This window comes from Diceros bicornis, chromosome 23, assembly GCF_020826845.1.
Source record: "Diceros bicornis minor isolate mBicDic1 chromosome 23, mDicBic1.mat.cur, whole genome shotgun sequence".
In the NCBI taxonomy this organism is placed as follows: Eukaryota; Metazoa; Chordata; class Mammalia; order Perissodactyla; family Rhinocerotidae; genus Diceros; species Diceros bicornis.
Genome location: NC_080762.1, coordinates 34,599,998 through 34,620,649, shown reverse-complemented (window position 1 = coordinate 34,620,649; position 20,652 = coordinate 34,599,998). Strand labels below are relative to the sequence as shown.

The window sequence follows — 20,652 nt, the reverse complement described above, 5'->3', positions numbered from 1 at the left end:
TGTTGTTTCTGGAATTTTATAGTCTAGAAAGTAGGATATAGTATACAATAAGAAATGAATAGGAAAGCATGTAGGTACATGCTAGGTGCTCAATGAACAGATAAACAATGATTGCTTCAGAAGTTAAGAAAAAGGGACCATTTCTCAGAGCAGGAAGACTTCCTGGAGAAGGATGAATTTTATATAATGCATGCTATAATTTGGCTATAATGCAGGGAATGGGCACAGATAAGCAGACAGGGTGGAAAGACATGAAGCAAGGGTGGCCAAGGGTATGACACAATTTTGATAAATCAGCTGTCCAGGTGGAGAACAGAATTCAGGTAAGGAAACTTCTTCACTTAGAAGAGCAGGAAAATGAGACTTTTGGGAACCTAATATTGGAAGTCCCGACAAGCATGCAAAAGAGTTGAGACTATTCTGCAGACAGTGAGGAGCCACCAAAGGTGTCTGAGCAAGAAGATCTGACAAGAAGCAGTAAGGACCCAAGTTGCGAGCAACAATGTGAGTAGAAAGGAAGGAACAAATTTAAAGGACCCTCTGCTCTTCCCTTTTAATGCACACTGCTGCTGGATTAATCTTCCCTTATCATCTTGCTAATCATCCACTCCAAAGTCCTCATTGCATCCCACACAAAGTTCAAACTCCTTCTCTCAGCATCCACCATGCTCTACAGTCTTGCACAGATCTGTTTACAAATTCAATTGCCACTTACTCACGACAGACCCTTCACTGCATTCAACCAGTCAGTTCACTATTTCCAGCACATGAACAGTTCATTATTAACAAACATTTGTAGATCATACATTGTTGTGCTCAGCTCTAGATGTGAAAATGTAAGGATGATAAAACAGAGTACTACTCTTGAAGACTTGCAATCTAATGGAATGCCCTGTCCACTGTTTTTTGCCTAAATCCTACCCATTCATCCAGAAGAAGCTTGTGTCCACTTCTTCCCCAGGGCCATCAAGGATCACTCTTGCCCACATTGACCTCACTTACTCAGAACTTATCTGCACCTGTAATCTTTTCCACTTATTTTATGATTATAATCCATCATTTATAATTTTAATATATCAAAAGTTGTCACTTTTTTTTAAAACAAATTCTTAAGATTAGTTTTTGATCTTGGTTTCTGCCCCTGCAATTTGCACATGCTGTCACCAGGAGGCAATAGCGTGCAAGAGGCACAACAGCACATAGCACCCAGACTTTAAAAGCATGGATTTCTACTACTTTTTATAAGTCTTAGATTAACCCTAATCTTACACAGAGGCATAATGAAAATTAATTAATTATGATTGATTTTTATATATGGGTGTTAGTTTCATTCTAGGTTACTAAAAGAAAAGGGCATTTGGAAATATCTCTACGTGCCAAGGGGATAGCTTCAGAATACCACAGAATCTCACTTCAGAGACAAAATAGAGAGCAAGATTAACCAGTTAGTTGGACAAAAGGAGAATTTTTTATTCTCTTATTTTGCAATGATAAAGAAAAAAATAGGAAAAGGAACAGAAAAGATGGAGATGCTTAGAGCAGAGCCCTTGCGATAAAAGCCTCCCACACCCAGCCTGAGAAGAGACACCAAAGTCCTGCCCTTTTAGGCTCTTCACAGACTCATGACTATCAAGCCCACCTAAAAAATTACTCAGTTCTCAGTCACATATATATGCTACATTTTACAGGATATGAAATTGGGACTGTGCCCTCATCTTCCATTGAGGTCCCAGACAATAGGTCCAACCAATCTCACTATGCAGTGGGGTTTTAGACCACATAAGCCAGTCTAGCAGAGGTGGGTGAGGGGTAGGGGAAATTTCCAGTCACCTCAAGCTTAGCGAGTGAGGCTTGGTGGAGAGCTCAACATTTTGGTGAAGTCTACATTTTAGCATAAAGAGAGACAGAGATAATGGCACTATCTTAAAGAGGCTTTGCCCAAGACTACTTTTGGAAGAGTGCTAGAATTCCAACCAAGGGGCAATGGCAGGGTCATAAGGGGTCAGCCAGAGGAGATGCCTTGACCTGTATCATGGGAACTGCCAGGTGAAAGATCCCCAGCTCCAGGGAGGTCTCCAAGAGGCCCATGCAAGTGCCCACCAGAGAGCCATCTTTAAACATCTGCAAACATCTACAACCATTTTAGTGGCAATCAAGTTAGACATGCCCTCTAAACTCCTCTGCCTTCCTCTGCTATAACCCTAGAAGGGTCAGATCTGCAGCCAGCCAATGCATGTACGGAGTGGGAAAGGAGTAGGGAGGTAGAAGAAGTTGATAGAAGAAAGAAAATAAAAGTATCATGCCCTTCTTCTGATGGAGACCCAAGCAAAGCAGGGGAGCCTCTTCAGTGTTGAATGGGATTCAGAGTTTTGATTATTACACTTGACTGCACATATTAATAACAGAACTGCAACTATTTTGAGGGACTAAAGAGATTCCCAACTTTTCACTGTCTAAGAGTGAGCAGATAAACAATGAAGCTTGCCTAAAGTTTCATCCAACGTTAGGGAAAAAACTAGCCCCACCCAGTGACTTTGCAGCAACAAAAATAATAAGTTGCTTTATAACTGTACCTGACATGTCTGCTTTTAAGCTACTAGTTACATATATCTAAGACAGTATAGTAGAGAGGGCTAAAAATAATAGCATATTACTATGAATTCAAATGCCCAATATTATGAAGGGGTTGCAGCAGGAGGAGGAAAAGTAAAAGAAGACATCTCCTACCTACCGGAAATTTCTCCCTCTATTTTTGTGTGTAGAGATCGTGCTAAATCCATACATGCCAGTACTCAAGCAAAGAATGCATCACTCACCTCACTCTCCTTCCTATAGGATACCAAAACTGATAGCTAACAGGAATAAACTTCCAAGACCCCAAAAGAAATCCATACACAGAGTTTTAATGTATGCAGTCTCACTAGTAAGTTAAATATCCTGTAATACCTAGAAACAATATAAGACAAAGAGTAGGTGAATGTAATTAACGCAAGACTGCAACAAAAGAATTTATTGACAACCTAAGAGTGCGGGGGTGGAGAAAAAGTGCCAACCATGGGCAGGATTTGGGATTCAAATCCATGGGATGTGTGTGTCAAGGAAACGAGAGCTGTTTGAATTATGGGGCTATAATTCCATCGAGGGATCCTGACTCTGCGTAAACCACTTGAGCCTACAAAAATTACTACCCCATATTTCAGTCACTTGCGGTTTGTTCTATGAGTAATTTACTGGCTGCCTTTGCACAGTATGTGATGTCAAACTTCAAAGTTTGGGGATTTCTTTGCAATTTGATTTGTCTTTTGCCTGAGAATCTGTCCACTCCTGTAACCAGTCTTTATTGAGCATTTACTGCATGTACTGCGCTGTGGGGAGAAGAGGATTCTGCAGTTCCCTTTGGGCCTCTAGCTGCTGCAGCCTTTAAACCCTTCAAGTTATCCAACACCAGAAATCAGACATCCTATGGCAGCTGGAGAGGCCTGCCTGGGGAGTAAGTACCCAACAACAACAACAATGAATAAATGTTTCATGAGGATACAACCAGAGGCGTTTTGGAGTGGAGTTCCCAGAGTGCTTCATCCTCGTAGCTCTGTCTAAGCAGTTTCACACGGCTCCACTCACAGGGAAAAGCTGCTGCCCGGTGACTTGGGGAAGCTGCTTTTAAGAAGAAAGGCGTTATCTCAGCTGATGCTAAGACATAAGGTACATGCATCCAATCAACCCACACCTCCTGCCTCCAAGTAGCTGGTATAACGCTTTGTCCTTCCCTACCACAGATGCACTCCATGTCCATGTTAACCCTTTTAACCACCTCTTTGCCTCTTTTATCCCTTCAGTGCTAATGTTATTTACCTGTACGAGATGCTGATGGTGGAGAGAAGATCCTTGATAGTGTGATTCATCTCAGGAACATGAGAGTACAGCAGCACCTTACATTTACTAGAATTCAGGTCATATGGTCTCTGGACGACCATTTCTTAGACGTCCAGGCTTCTGAAAGTCTCTTTAACCAAAGAAAGACATGTTTCCTCCTTGTTATGCTAGAGAGAGGGCACATCTGGAAATCTCATGACTTGGAAAAGTTTAACCTTCAATACTACAAGAGCAGGAGAACAGTGGAGAGAGGCTCAGAGCCTGGAAAGTCCCTTCCATGAAACCCTCCCTGAATTCCTGGGCTGGAAGGACTCTCTCCACTATGGGGTCCAAGGCTTCTTATTTGTCCCTTTCTTGAGGCATTTATCAGCATCTATCTTTTTCCCTTTTTTTTTTTTTGTGCTGAGGAGGATTTGCCCTGAGCTAACATCTGTTGCCAATCTTCCTTTTTCTTTTTTGCTTGAAGAAGATTAGCCCTGAGCTAACATCTGTCCCCATCTTCCTCTATTTTATATATGGGCCGCCGCCAAAGCATGGCTGACAGCGGTGTAGGTCTGTGCCCAGGATCTAAATCCGCAAACCCAGGCTGCCAAAGCGGAGTGCACCAAACTTAACCACTAGGCTACAGGGCCAGCCCCAGCATCTATCTTTTTTCAGAGTTTTGTGTGTTCATGTCTTACATTCCACTGTAGGGTCAGTGTCTGATTTATCATCATATTCCCCACTATATCAGAGAAATGAAAGAGAACGCCTTTCTCTTTGGCTTTCTCTCCCTGGAGAAACTCTGTGATGAAATGAAAGCACTCATCAGGGAACACAGAAAAAATTAAATATAGGCAACTATTTGGTATCTATGTAGATGGAAGAGACAAAGATGCCAAAAAAATTTTTTTAAACAGCATCATTCCTTCAGTGATGACAGGTGAAACAACGTGACAAATTCATAGTTTGGGAGCTCAGGATTTTGGTGTGCGAGGATGGGAAAGAGCAGTGGTGGGAAATATGGCAAGTGAGGGAGGCAGCTTCCAGGTAATAAAGAGCCTTGTGCATCTCTACTGTATCTTGAAAGCTATAGAAGCCATGTGAACAGATTTACCCTTTTTGAATACCTTGGCAGAAAGGTGGAGAACAGGTTTGAGGGAAGCAGACCAGAAGGAGGGATCCTAGATAGGGGGCAGCAGCCCCAGAAATCCAGGCTGAGCTGAGGAAGAGATGAATTCAAATTGTTTTCAGGAAGCAGAATCCACAGGATTGGGCGATTCTGCATTTTGAAGGGGAAGGCAGGAGTCCTTGACGACTCCAGGGGTCCTGCTTAGACATTGGGTGGATTAGAAACACTGGGAAACAACAGACTGGGGGAAAGAGGATTATGAACTCACATCTGGTTATGTTGAGACATCCAGAGGCAGTGTTCCATGGGGATTTGTATACCTGGCTCTCAAGATGGGGAGCATGGTCAGGGGTGAGAGATGGAGAAGAGGGCAGCATCTGCTTACAGACGGTGGGAAGCAGTACGTCAGGTGAGCTCCTCAAGGCAGCAGGCAGTTGGAGCCCTGAGAACCCTGCCATTCAAGGGAGTTCTCTCCTCCATCTTTTTCAGGCACTCCCTGAGGGCTCCTCTCTAAGGAGCCAAGACAAGTAAAGCATGTGGGACCAGTGGCCATGATCACCAGAAGTAAAGTGAATTGACCACAGATAATCCACAAATCAGACAGGCCCCCCAACAGAGAATCAAGAACTGTCTGCACATGGGTCAGGGATTTGATGATAGCATCTGCATGTGTTCTGGAAGATGGCAAAATCTGCGTGTCTGGGTGAGAGTGATTCAGCAGAAGTTAATTAAGTAAAACCATTTCCGGTTCAATGCACGCACTTGCCAGTCCTCACAGCCTGGAGGACTTCTACAACACAACCTTCTACTCAAGAGCTTACGCGGTCTGACGGTGAAAGAGCTGGTGGACTGTAGAGCTGGTGATGTAAAAGCAAGACTCATAAACCCAGACTCTTTGCAATGAAACCCCAGCTCTGCTGTTTACTGGGCAGAGATCTGGGGCAAGTTACTTAACCTCTCTTTGCCTCAGTTTCCTCATCTGCAGACTAGGGATGGTGATGATGGTGGTGGTGATGAAGATGATGGTGACAATGATAGTACCTATCTCTATACAGTTGTTGTGAGAACCAAATGAGTTAATATATGCAGGGTGCTAAGAACACAGTGCTTGGCACATAGTAAGTGACATGTAGTGTTAGCTATTACCAATTGATTTGATTCATAAACTCCTCTTTTCAGCACTAAGAGAATCAACACAGCAGGAGGTGGAATCAGTGTCTAGAGAAGTGGTATTCAACTTCAGAGAAGGATGAAAGGAGATTTGAGCTGGAAGGTATCCTAAAGATCAACCTGCAAAGTGTATGAGGATGCTAAATGACGTAGTCCTGGAGTTACTGTCTCTGACAGCATCTAAAACACAACTAAACATTATACAAATGCAAGGTGCTAATACTTTTTACTCTCTCTCCAGCACATTAGCTTCAATAATCCCTTCAGCGGCTGTGGCTTCACTTTTACCCCCTTCACAAGTTCCAGTCCTGCATCTCCTATTGGTTCCTCAAATTCAGTATGGCTAAAACCAAACACAGCTTTTCCCCCAAACCAGTTCCCCCTCTTCTGCATTTCCTACATCTGACAGCAGCATCACCATGTCCCCAGTCTCCCAGAATTGCCATCGTCACCTCCGTCCCCCAGTGCTCCCACATCTAAGAGTCCCAGTGCTTCCTTGTGCACTGTGGCTACTCTCTCCTCCTCCCCATTCTCGCTCTGCACCTTGCCCCCCTGCATTTCATGCCTCGAGCTTCACTTTGAGTCGCTGAGATCAGGTCCAGCTGCTCTGCTGCAGCCTCTTCTCTGACAAGTCCTGCATCCAGGCTGTCATCAGATGAATCTTATTTAAATACTCTCCTCACGTTAGTCACCTGCGCAAAAACCCTCCTCACCTCCAAAGAGATGATGTCCAAACAGTCTGCACCAGGGTCCTTCCTCCCCACTTATCCCCTTTCCATGCTTGTGTCACCAGCAAATCTGGACTATTTGCCATCCTTGAGCAGTCCTTAGAATTTCTGCTATTTTCTTTGAATGCACCAGCTCAAGTTGGAGGGAGTTTTGTGAGGGGGGCAATGGCAGCAGCAGGGTGTTCACACAATCCACACATGGACACAGCTGGGGTTGGGGAAGGGGCCTGGGGCTGCTCCCTTCCGCACACAGCCCTTCCCTCAACTCTCCTCCTCCCTTTCAAGGCTGCCTGTGATGCTGTTTCTGTCAGGGTTTACCTGGATACATGTTGAGTATGTTACCCGGTGTGCTTGCCCAAGCCAAACACAGCCCTGAGTAGATAAACCTCTGCCTCCAATGCTGACGGTCCCTCAACTGGGGACAACCCCTAAGTCTTCACAACAAGAACACTGTCACCAAAATAGACCAAGTGCCTGTTAGGCACACAAGGCAGCAACACAGTAGTTACCGTGGGGAAGGAAGCTGGTTCTCTTTCTTCTTTGTTTTCCAAAGTTCCCTTTTATCCAAAGGATAAGCTATTTCAACCTTGGCAGGTTTTAAAAGTCTGTCGCTAATGGGAACCAGCCCAGCTGGGAAGTGTTTAATGGGGGCTGACAGCGGCATCATCGACAAACAACACAGGCAGCTCCTGAGAGAGACCAACTGTTCTGTCCCTCCTCTAAAAGGAAAGAAGGACAAAAATATGAAAAATCGAGTCATAGACTATTCGGTACAATTGGCAGTAAAACATTTCTCTTAACATTTTTTATTTTTTGTGAGGAAGATCAGCCCTGAGCTAACATCCGTGCTAATCCTCCTCTTTTTGCTGAGGAAGACCGGCTCTGAGCTAACATCTATTGCCAATCCTTCTCCTTTTTTCCCCCAAAGCCCCAGTAGATAGTTGTATGTCATAGTTGCACATCCTTCTAGTTGCTGTATGTGAGATGCGGCCTCAGCATGGCCAGAGAAGCGGTGTGTCGGTGCCCACCCGGGATCCGAACCCAGGCCGCCAGTAGCGGAGCTCGCGCACTTAACCGCTAAGCCACGGGGCAGCCCTCTTAACACTTCTGAGAGCACAGCACGTAGGAAGGCAGACAACCCCCTTCCCTCTGATGCATTCTGAAAGCAAAGAGAGCAAAGCATCTCTAAGGGGACAGACACCAAGCTCAAGTCCAGGACCCCCAAAAAGTTCTAGAAGGGTCTGGAACCAACTGAAGTTGAAGTAGATATAGATTTGTCCCAAAGCATATCCAATTAGGGTCTATGTTACTAAGCACAGCTGAATAGTTAGGATTGACAGGTCAAAAGAGAAAGAGTGTCTAAAAGGAGAAAAACCAAACTATTATCTCTAGAACGTGGGATTAGGGAGCTCTCTCATTTTCTACTTAATAGATATTCCCATGGTTTGGGGAGTTTGGGATTTTGAATGTTATCTTATTATAATTTGCTCTAAATGGTAAGAAGCTAATATTTGAATAATAGCTGGCCAAATTTGTAGACAGGATTTCAAACATCCTGAATGTCTGTATCTGTCCTGACATGCCCTTAGGCCCAGCTATCCTTCACGGTTCATTGCCATGAACATATGTGAGAAATACTTAGTAATAAGACTAGTATTTCCAAAACCTCGCTGTGAATCTCTGACACCAAGATATGACTTGAGCAAATGTTAGCCACACTACTCTAATTTACCTCCCAAGTCTCTTTCCTCACCTGTAAAATGGGAATCACAATTACTTCATTGAAGAGGTATGAAAACTAATTGAGACAATATTCATAAACAGGGAAAATGGTCTATTATCAGGCCGGCCACAGTGAAGGTCTTAGCATGTGTCCAGCTCTCTCCCTCTCCTCCTTTTCTTCTACCAGTGGATATCACCTCTCACATTGGACATGAAGTAAAGGCAGAAGAGGGTAGGACAGCATATTCAAAGACCTAGTTTTCTACTTAAAACACATTCCTTTAAAATTCTATCAGAAAGTTATATGCCTAAAAAATTCATTACCTCTGTTCTAATTATATAGGAGCCTTACAACTAAAATATTCTCCCAATCATCTAAGAGACCACCACTTAACAGTATATTAGATGCAAAAATTTCAGATTTTCCCCATGGGTGTAAAGTTTAAACATTCAAATTTGCAAAAGAGAAGCAAATTGGAATAAAGACATTCACAGTAAGCTATTTCATATCCATTAGTTATCATTTACACATCAAATACATACAGCATTAAGACCAAATATACAGAATTTCCACATTTATATACAGTAATCAACATAGTGCACAATTCAAATCTATCTTACAATCAAGTGTACAAGTTTAAATATGGCTTTATAAACTACTAACAATAACTGTGCTAAAGTAACTCATAGGTCCAGAAATAAACACTGGAATGCTACCTCCACGTTGAGGCTCTTGTTCAGCAAGATGCTAGTCATTATGTTTGCAAAACTGATGGTGCAGGTAAATGTTTCCAGGCAGTGTACACCCATCAGCCCCCAAGCAGCTGAAATGTGGGTTCAAATTATACCAACATTGGGCATTCCTATCTCAGATATCTAAAAATAAATCTGTACATCTTCCACACTTTTGGAGACACCAGGTTATAAACAAACAGAAGAAAAACATATAATCAATGACATGACGATTACCAGGAATGATCAAAACACGCTTTTCAGATTGGTGCTGAAATTCTCAGGCCATCCTGCATTTCCATTTTTTGGCTTTTTCCCCTCCTTTCTTTTCTTGTTTTGCTTAAATCGGTGTGCTGTGAAATATTTTGGGAATTTTCCAGACATTCTAGAGCAAGTGGTCCCAAAAACAGAGTTAAAAAGAGCTCTTGTAAAGGTGACATCTAATTATTCACCCTTCTCTTCCCCTAACCAAAAATGCCTATTTTAAGAATAAATACCTTGACCTAAAATCATGCATCCATGCCTATTTTATATCCACTTTGCCACAAATGTTACATACACATTCTGTAATCAATCGCAGCCTTCTAGGGGCTATTCCTAAGTACCCCTTACCCCATTCTTTAAACTCTATTGAGTATAGGAGAATATTCTTTGTAAATTTCTGTTTGCCATGGTTTTTAATGTACATGATATATCAGTACAGAAGTGTGAGCTGTGTGTGTGTTTATAACTAAATACGCTGAAGGGCATGCTCAGAAAGTTTTACTGATGAGGTGAATGAGCACAAAGGTGTGGAGACCATTGCCTAAATAGGGAGGATTTGGGGTGTCTCCAACATTTAAAGGACTTCTATAAGACAAATATACATTACTTTGTACATTTTATATTTATAAAATGGAAACTATATGCCACAAACAGTTTTGAGAGACTAGAAGGAAGTTCCAGAATCAAAGGAGTGAACACACGGGGGCTGGCCACTCTCCACTGCCCCCCAGTTCCCAGGCCAGGCTTCAGGTGAGGCAATCTGAGAGCACGAGCATATAAATTAAGACAAAGATCAAAGTTACCGCAATGCTTCCTGCACTGGCCACTTGTATATCCACAGACAGCCCTTCCCTACAGATTGCATTTGTTTCTGATTTAAAACTCGGACTTTGGATTATTTTAGTAAGATGCCACCACCTCGAAAACGTGCAATGTGCCTGACACATCTCTAACACAGCCATACCACGTGGTTGCTTGAAGCCCCAGGATCTGTGACTCTTTCCTTCTCTCCTCCCACTCTGAAATTCAAATACCACCAAATGAAGGACCCGGACCCTCATCTTCCCAAACATCACTATAGAGAAACCATCACCCTCATCAACATTTGAGTTGTCAGACACTCTGCATGGTGCAGATCGCTGGCAAAAACATATGTTTACAATAAGCATGATCCCATGAGACTGATTACTTGAGGTAAAATCATTTTGACAGAAGTAACACAAACATGTCACCCTTACTGAAGCAGAGATCCCTCAAAAATTTGAGCAATGTCTTTAGTCTTATTGCTGCAAAAAAATTCAGATATAATTTGTTAAAGATACAAATATAACCATTTGGACATGGTTTATGTTTTAGTAAGCCAAATGTGATCTCTTATTGGGGGATGGAAGCAAATATGAGAGAATACTTCCAATTCTGAAGAACTAGTAAAGAGAAAAGTCCAGAGATTATTGTTTTTTTAAGAGGATAGTAACTATTGAAAATATTTCTGTTTTCTCTTTTCTAGTCTTCCAACAAACAATTACATTTCCTCTGCTCTTTAGCCACCGCTAATTTACATGGCAATTCAGGAGCTGAATCCTATTGTATTTAAACCATGGGCTAATTTTTTAAAAATACTAAAGAAGGAAAAACATTTAAATATTACTGACAAATCAAAGTTACTCTATTCCAGAGCCACAAAGTAAAAAAAAAAGACGCTGCCAATGGGGGATGGGAGGTGAATTAGTCACATTTAGCAACTCTACTTTTCATAAAACTATTATCATAAATATATATTGCTCTACAGTTAGTGGATTGTTTCAAAATATTTAAAGCTATAATTAAGGACAACAGCAATTTAAAAATATTCAAGAAGGCCATCAAGTTCATTGTTGAAATTATTTAATTGTGCACGGAACACCAAAGCACTGTGTCAGTCTTTTGCTCTAGATAACTTGTTTCCCCACCAAAATGATCAGGAGTGTTGGTGCTGGCTAGACCACATCCATAAGTTATTTGTTGTATTATTGCAATGGTCCCTTTTATTTGTCTACAAATTTGACAATTTGTGGCAATAACTCTCTTGAAATTGGAGCATCTTCATTTGTCCTGGTTTAGCCAGCAGCAGAAGTTTCAGAGAGCTTTGGTATGGGGACGAGAGCCAGAACAGTCGAGGAAGTCACACTGCCAGCCCCCAAACAGTGAGTTGCTTTCTTTTAAGCTATTTTCCAGTATTCTCAAACATATCTAAAGGGCAAGGCCAATATGTTGCTGGTTCCAGTTAATCTTAAAGATTAAAAAACCTTAAATATCGGGCCAGCTCCATGGTGTAGTGGTTAAGTTCACACACTCAGCTTTGGCAGCCTGGGGTTTACAGGTTCAAATCCCGGGCGTGGACCTAGACATCGCTCATCAAGCCATGCTGTGGCGGCGTCCCATATACAAAACAGAGGAAGACTGGCACAGGTGTTAGCTCAGGGACAATCTTCCTCACCCAAAGAGAAAAAAAAATTTTAAATATCTTTAAGATATTCTTTAAAGTCAGGGACTAAAAACTTAAGTTTCTGGTAAGGAATTCAATTGAGGAAAACCTCACATACGTTTGCGTTTACTCCCGGCATTAGCAAGAGTTCTGTATGTGAGAGGTGCCTCCTGCCCCACCCACCAAGGGGAGCCTTTTGAACTTGGCCAATTTCATCCAGACCACTGGAAGCAACTGAATAAAGGCAAAGAACTCCACAATCCTATGCAATCGGTCCCTGGAGCTGTTAAGGATGGGCTGCCAGAGTCCAGCTTTTAGACTTGGAAGTATTTGCCACTGAATATATTTTCATCAGTTCTTGTTTGACTTAACACTGAATAAAAAGGAGAACAAAGGATCCTGGGTCATAGTCAGGAGCAATAAAAATCACTTCACCCTGTAAAAAAAAAAAGAAGAAGAAGAAGAACCTGAGTAGTCCACTATCAACAAAAGGCACCATCTTTTTATTGAAAATACACTCAACAATTGCTCAATGAATGAATGAATTAATTAATTAATTAATACAGGAAAACCTGATTGTGCAGAACCTTATCTGTCAGCAAAAATCCAGCTCTTCTCTCCTACCTTAAGCCCTAGGCCAGTCAGCCTACCTATGCAGAAGTGGTGGGTTTCAGGGCTGTAATGAAGCTCACCTAGCCCTGAACTGATTTTGATAAATCAATTTTTTGGATGGTTAAAAGATAACTGACAACGACAACAACAACAAAACCTTGTCAGTTTCAAAACGCCAAACCTGTCAAAACAGATATTTTCTTTAAGACAGCTCTTCTTCCTTCCTTCCCTGTCACTTAACACATACTCAACGTGGATAATAATAGATTACTCTTGCTTGCACATCCCATACCAATTTTTCTTGTCTCTGGATACGTTAAAGGCAAGAAAGAACGAATGCTAACAACAGTAACAGTTAACTTTTAAAGACTCTTTAGAAGAAGGCTTCTTCAACTGGGATCCATGAACCCCCTAAGGAATCCATGGATAATTTCAGATCTCTAAATCTCCTGAATTTATATGTAAAATTTTGTATATTTGCATATATGTATTTTTTAGGGAATAGGGTATTGAACTTTCATTAGATTATCAATGCAGTCCCTAACTCAAAAATTTTAAAACCACTGCTTTCTGAGCATACCTTTCCCATGCAGCCTTCAAGGAAGGAAATGATGAGTGCTGTGTTTCTAGAGGAAGGGGAGATGATAATGAGCTGAGACATCTCCTTGTTGAACTGACGAAGTTGGGCCTTGAGAGATGGGTATGAGTGGGCCAGTGGAGAAGAAGGGCAGGCATTTCAGGAGGGGGGCTGGTATGAACAGAGGCACACTGGGGGCACATGAGGCACGTTAGGCAACAGCAAGTGGATCAGCCTGGATACACTGGCTGGTTCACGTGGAGGAGTCCCGTGAGGCAAGATGAATAAAGAGGGGGGAATACCAGGCCCTAAGGAGTGACCCTCATCCTAAGGTAATATGGCACCCCATCATGGCCAGAGCTTTTTAGAAAGATTAATCTAGTGTGATGGATGAAATGGATCAGGGAAGTGGCCAAGCATGTAAAAGAGGCTATCGCAGGCCGAAGAGGGTGCCCAGACATCAGGGGCCATGTCTGTTCTGTTCACCACTCTATTATATCCAGTGTGATTCCAGGGCCATGCACAGGGTAGGTGCTCAGTAAATAACCAGTGAGTGAGTGTATGGGCATGGATTCTTTAAAAGATAGCCAAGAATGAAGAGTCTTGGTGACTTGGATATCCATCTTGATATCATTCACACAGCTGGCAGTGCCTTGCACAAATACTGAAGAAAGATGTCTTGAATTGGCCTGGTCCAAGCTAAATAGACATGAGGGACAAGAGTGGGGCACTCTCTGAGAGGGGCTGGGGGTATGCTGGTTCTATGAACTTCTCAGGGAGCGTAGGTTTTAAAAGGAAACCAAGTCAAAGTGCTAATAGCAAGAACCATCTAGGGCAAGGTTAAAGACTTCGGTTCCGGTCCTGCCCTTCAAATAATGTGCGTGTGACACTGAGCCAACAACAACCTCAGAGGCTCTCTTGTAAGGGGCTTTCTAGAGCTAATCCACGGCCCAGCTATACATTCCTATGATTCTACACCTTCTCTCAAATAATCTAGGCAAGATCCATAAGGCTAAAATCCCTAGCTCTTCCTCTCCTTGAACTGTATAGCTAATTCACAAAAACATATCCTAATACCGCCGTATACACCAGGCAGACCTCACTTGAAGACCCGACTGCAGTTGTAATTCAAGCCCAAGTTGTTCTAAATCTGTGATCAGTTAGCTGGGTAGCCCATGGCCTCGGTAGTGTCACTGTTCACAATTCATTATGTTACAACAACAAAATGGTAAACTCTGATAGTATAGTTTACTTCTGCATAGATTTGTACTGTCCTTATATCTATTCTGACATATGCAAAGTAAAGCATACTGTGGCTGCTCATTAATCCTGATGAGTGGGGACAGGGTGTGGGGCACAGGGAGGTGAACAGAGGGGCAAAATTTATTTTTACAAGAGGTAAAAAAAGAACAGGCGGCCAGTGGGTTTTCTGTCCAACCAAAAGCATCTGTTAACATGAAAGATCACACTTCCTTAAGTTACTTTCCAGTAAAAAAGAAACATAAAACTTGAACAAGTGAGCCAGATGACCAAAATGTCCCCTAATTTCTTATTTTTTCTTATAAATAGCACCTGTTCATCAAATTGGAGAACACTTCAAATCTGGGCAACTTAAGCAGGAACCACATAAAATTAAAGCCCTCCCAATAGACTGCGTAAGTCATCCATACCACAGTGATCTTCTCTTGGCCATTTTGTTTCTACAACCCACGATGGCAAAGTAAAATCTGGGTGTGTTCTAGAGTTCCAAATCAAATTACACCTACAAAATGTTGAGTACCCAGTCATGAGCTGTCAGGCCAGTACTCAAGACTCCAAGTGGCAATGTCCATTCAAGCCCCAGTGGGAGGTACCTGGATAGAATGAATTACTTTACAATTTCACTTTGAACATTGGCTCTCCATGTACTTGCGCTCCAAGTAATGCACAATAAAAAATATATGTGACTGTACATACTCATAACTTAGTCATTCTTGAAGTGAATATACAACGCACTTGGTGCTATACAGTAAGAATAAATTATAGGCAAAATTTCAAACACAACTCTTTCCAGCTGAGTGGGGAAAAGGCATCTCACTCTTTGTGGATACAGGTCCACAGTCCACCTGTTTATTACATTTACATTTTCAGGCCAGGAGTTTCCCTAGTCACACAGAACTACCACCAGCTGGCCTTGGAACACACTTGCTAGAGAGAGAAGAGGTGAACAGTCCTCCCACATGATGCTGGAGACAAGACAAGGTTATCCATTCATATCTTCTCCACCACATTCTCATTAGGCATCAAACAGTCCTCTCAAAGATGAATGGTTTTAATAAGACATTAACAATTGAGTTTTCTGTGGAATAAGAATTTCTGACTTAGGTTATCTCAGCATTTCTTCCCAGTTCCGTATGTGCTACACAGTTACTTAAATGGTAAACAGCCTCAAAAACTCTTCCCTTTACCTCTTGTAATCCACAGCATTTTAGGATTGTTTTGCAAAAGCTATATTCAAAGAGAGTTTTTTTCAATTAAAGTACATGAACTTCCCAGAAGAAGTTGCTGTCTTTTAAGAAGTGCTTCTTTAACCCCAGAATGAGTAACCCTTACCCAGTCAGTCAGGTGTGGTCAGAAGCCCAAATCCATAGTCATCACCCCAAGATCTTCAACCCCTATTTCACTGGAAAATGTTCTAAGTCAACAAAAACTATGTATTCCGAGATAGAGTGTGTCAGTAAATACAGTAACTCCAAGAGTTCATGTTGCTCCACAGGGAGGGAGAGGCGGTACAGGGAGGGGATGGGAGATCCTCAAGAAACATTAAGACTTGTCCTCAGCATGGCCTTCCTCTCACTGGGCAATGGCTGAGAACACCAGAAAAGTTGCATTAGAAAAACTGCATAGGGTCTACACTGCACAAAGTGCTTTGTTATCAGTAACATCTTCTTCCTACTTCATCTTTCAAGACATCTTGCAAGGTTTGCTTTCAAAAAGACATTACAAGTTGGCAAGCTTCTGCTTACAAAACTCAAGCATACACTTTCCCCTTCACCTCTATCAAACCCCTCATATTCCTGAGCTTTATTCCCTCCAAGTAAGTCAAACACAGGCAACTTAACACTCGAGAGTTGATGAAGGACAACATTCCAGAGTGCATTCAGGCAACGAAAGAAGGACTTTCCTGCAAATACGCAGTAGAAATGAAGACCGTTTGTAGCTGTTGATGATTTGTAAAAATATCTCCAAGTTTCTTTGAACAAAAGATTTCAATTCAAGCCAGATGACAGAGGAATGATGATAGAGTCCTAACTGTGCCTTTGTGTCTGTTTCTTCTGCTTGCGAGTGAGTGTGGCTGCTGTTTCCTGGATATGGAATTCCTTTGCCCTCAAATCTTCACACAAATGAAGCACATGGAAGAATAAAAGGTGTTTATGTCTCACTTCTTCCAAGAGGTTTAAAGCGCCGAATGTTACCACATGAATCCTCACAACACCCCTGTGAGGTAGGTAGGTGGAGAGTATTGTTATCCCCACTTTACAGGTGGGGGAAATGAGGCACACAAGAATTAAGGGACTTGCCCGAAATCACAAAGCTTGTCACTGGCAGGGCTTAGAATAAAACTTATGCCGAATAGCACCTAGCACAGTGCTTTGCACAGAGTAGGTGTTCACTGAATATCTATGGATTTTATTTGACTTATATCTCAACATACAATATGCACACATAAAATACAAGCAGCCACCAAAGAACATTTATCTCCTACATTTCTTCTGATGACATCTCTCATTACTTTGAACCCGGACGAAAGATGTTCAAGAATCCATCTCGCAACTAAGCCCTCGCGTTGAAGAGGATCAACCTAAACACCATCTGCGGACAACTCGTTCTTGCACCTGCTCTACCACACAATATTAAGTTTTCTAATGAAAACAAAAATGGATTTCAGGAACCATGCTGACATTTTTTTTTGTCTGTTTGTTTTAAATGGAGCCATCTGAATGGTTCTGTGTTTTGTTTGTACAAAAGAGAAATAAGGCTGCTAGAATCCAGTTAGCTGTGAGAGCTGTGCCAAGCACGAAGATCTCCTCCCAGCTCGGACAGATTTCTACCTGGGAAACTGGACCGACCCAGGGAGTGGCAGCGCCGACAGAAGAGGGTCAGCGAGGCTGAACGTCACTTGCACTGTTCGTGGTCTGTGTAGTCATCCATGTCCACATCAGAATCAAAGAGCGAGTGCCCAGTGAAATCCGTGTCTGGGGTTCTGGAAAAACTGTTCTCTGCCCCCTCATCTTCAAAGGTCTCTGTCCTTGAGTAAAAGCTGAAATCCAGCAGGGGCGTGTGGGTCTTGCTGCCTTCGCTGCTCTCCTCGGACTCGTAGATGGTGTTGTCATCATCATGGTGCCACTCCGGCCAGAATTTCCTCCTTATCCTCTCACAGTACATGGCAAGGTTGATCAGCTCACCTGCAGGGCAGTAAGGAAAGCGAGCGTTAGTTCTCAAAGGCAACAACCTACCAGCCACTTGGCTTTCTGGGAAATTTGGAAGAATGGGGTGGGGTAGACATTAACGATGTTTTTCCACAGAGACAGTCAAAATATTTAGATTTTTATACACATAATAAGAAAGGTGAGTGGGAAAGGTTCAATTCAGTGAGTGGGCTGAATGAAATTTAGGAGTGAGTCCTGTGATAATGAGAAGTTGGGAAGCGAGGGTTGTTTATCCAAAATGGCAGCTAAGCTACCATCATTTGGCTTTGTGAAGCATTTTATTATTTTATGTTTGCATATCAAGAGAACTAGTGCTTCATGGTTCATATTTAAATTAATTTATAGTCCATGAAAATATACCAGCTGTTAGTTGGATTAAGTCAGCCAGAAGTAATCATTCACTCCACAAACATTTGTAGTGTTATTATGGGCTGGGTACTAAGCCAAGTAGTTGGAAAAAGTTATGTTAGGATGGAAATTTTGCCCTAAATAACCCATAAAAAGGATAACTCAGAATTGTCTTGATAGATGACCATGCCTGCAAACGCATTTAGTAATACAGGTATTTTTTAAATAAAAATCAGCAGCTGCGCCTACGATTGGGTTCCTGCTCAGTCACTGGGCTTCTTCTTTTTCATGTAAATCTAAGAAACACTTTGGTCAAGTCCCTAAAATTGTTCAGGCATTTGTCTGAAACATGACACAGTATTTGGCTTTCATTTCCTAATTCCAAATGAAAAACGAAGGAAGAGGGTGAGTTTTTGCCTTTGATCCACCAGATGGCAACATTGCTTATAAATATACACTTTGTCACTATCTCTTACAGGACTTGATTACCCTAAGAATATTCTTTGGATGTCTATTTTTTAAAAGTTATATAAACATTCACTTATTATGTAAGTAACCCATGTTTTGTTTTAGACAAATAGGTAAGCAAAAAATAAAAGAATTACGCCATAATATTTTCATTTATATTCTTCCCGAATTTTATATATTTATACATACATTTACATGTTTGCATTTGTTATATAGCATTTACTATATATTCTGTTTCTTAGCCTACTTTTTCCCATTTAACAACATATAATGAAAATCCTCCACATTATGACCACCTTGATCATTGCACAGTATTTCACTATACAGATATACCATAGTTTCATCTTGTTTTTACCAAGTCCCTGTCTCAGTCATTTAGGTTGTTTCTACAGGTTGATTATAGTCTGTGACTACTCTATTTTATTTTCTACAAAAAAAATAATATATTCTCATTTTGGAAAATTAGAATTCTGTATATAGACAACGTATAAATCATAAAGAAGAAAACAAAACGGATCTGTAATCTCATCAATCCAAGATAACCACAATTAATATTCTGGTATAATTTCTTTCAGTATTTTTTTCTATTTATTTATTGTCATTATTATTATCACCTATTACTTCCTGTAACATTACTGTAAACATTTTTCCATGTCATTAAAATTTTTCAAAACTTGATTGCTGTTCTGCTTAAATAAACACATCCCCTACAACATAATAAAGCAAATCTCCCTGCTTCATGGATCCTGTATGGATCCATATGAGTGCTCTCATATTGGTTCCAGGTCACCGCAGTCTTCTCAGATCATAATAGCTCAATTTACACTATGTAAGGTCCATTCTGACTGCCCTCTACTCGAAGATTTTTATGTACACGCTCAGGAGCCAGAAGCAGAGAAGCCAACATCATTGTTCTTTTTGGGAAGATGCATGCAAAACCTTCACTTATTTTCTCCCTCAGGGAAGCAGTCATGAAATACCTCACCAGGTGCTGCTGCCAGTCACAAGTAACCAAGAATTGGATCAAGATGTGAAGGAGCAGCTAGAAAGTCAGAATCTATTCACAAGATCCACAGGATCTACTCCACCCAGGACTATCCACTTCTTTTGTGGCTGTTCTTTCTAAAGCCCATTTCTTCACTTTTCTTCCAAGAGAGTTGCCCCCTTCATGACTGTGTGACATTAATGCCACTTCAGTGTACAATAATAAAAATTAATAATAATAATAGCAAACACATCTATAGACCTCACTGTGTACCGGGCACTGTTTGAAGTGCATTATTCATCTGCTGAATTCATATTAACTCCCTTAGTCTTTGCAAAAATGCTGTACAAGGCAGGAACTATTATTATCCCCATCTGTAATGGGAAAACTGAAGCAACAGACTGGTTAGTTAATTTGCTGAAGGTACATAGGTAGATAGTGGCAGAGCCAGGATTCAACACGAGCAGTCTCCAGACTCCATACCATCACCACGACTCTACTCTGCCTCTCTGCTGATGAGCTGGCCTGGCCTGCGAATTAACAGCTTCACACCCTCTGTCACAGAATATTTTTCTATAGTTCTTCTCGGAGTCTCAAGATGAGGGGACAGATGCCGCCCCTCAGAGATGACGCATTGTCATGAAAGAAGTGACCATTCTATCACGCAGTTAGGAAAGGGTTCGTTTTGATGAGCAAGGGCTGGGAGCTCACACACTCCTCCTCATATCCTGCTCCTGATAAAAAGAGAGAAACTCTATAATTGAATTCCACCTTTATCTGACTTTGCCAATCCCCTCCTGAGCCTAGATCGCCATCAGTGGACCCACTCAACACACTGCCAGAAAAAAGTTGGGAGTAGAAACAGGTTGTGTGTAATGTGTATGTGTGTGTGAGAGAGAGAGAAAGAGAGAGAGAAAGCCTGTGTTAACAAAAATGCCTATACTGAAGATGTAAACTTTGTGAAATAATAGAAAAATGGCATTTTTTCAAAGTGTTCTCAACAATCAGATAACAATTTCATCCATCAGACTGGTAAAAATTAAAGTCTGATAATATCCAGTGTGGAGGGTCAGGCATTGTACTACACGGCTGGTGGAAGTATAAATTGCTATAATCTTTCTTGGAAAGT

At 41.6% G+C, this 20,652-nt stretch overlaps 1 protein-coding gene across 3 annotated transcripts in view; it reads right to left on the bottom strand.

Moving 5' to 3' along the window:
• Positions 1 to 15,548: 15,548 nt before the first annotated feature.
• Positions 15,549 to 20,652, bottom strand: part of FAXC (failed axon connections homolog, metaxin like GST domain containing) — a 72,003-nt gene continuing 66,899 nt past the window's right edge. For all 3 annotated transcript variants that reach the window (XM_058566593.1, XM_058566592.1, XM_058566591.1), the window contains one exon: positions 15,549 to 17,698. In XM_058566593.1, the coding sequence (XP_058422576.1) occupies positions 17,409 to 17,698 (290 nt within the window). In that variant the 3' untranslated portion in view covers positions 15,549 to 17,408. The remainder of the gene's footprint in view (positions 17,699 to 20,652) is intronic.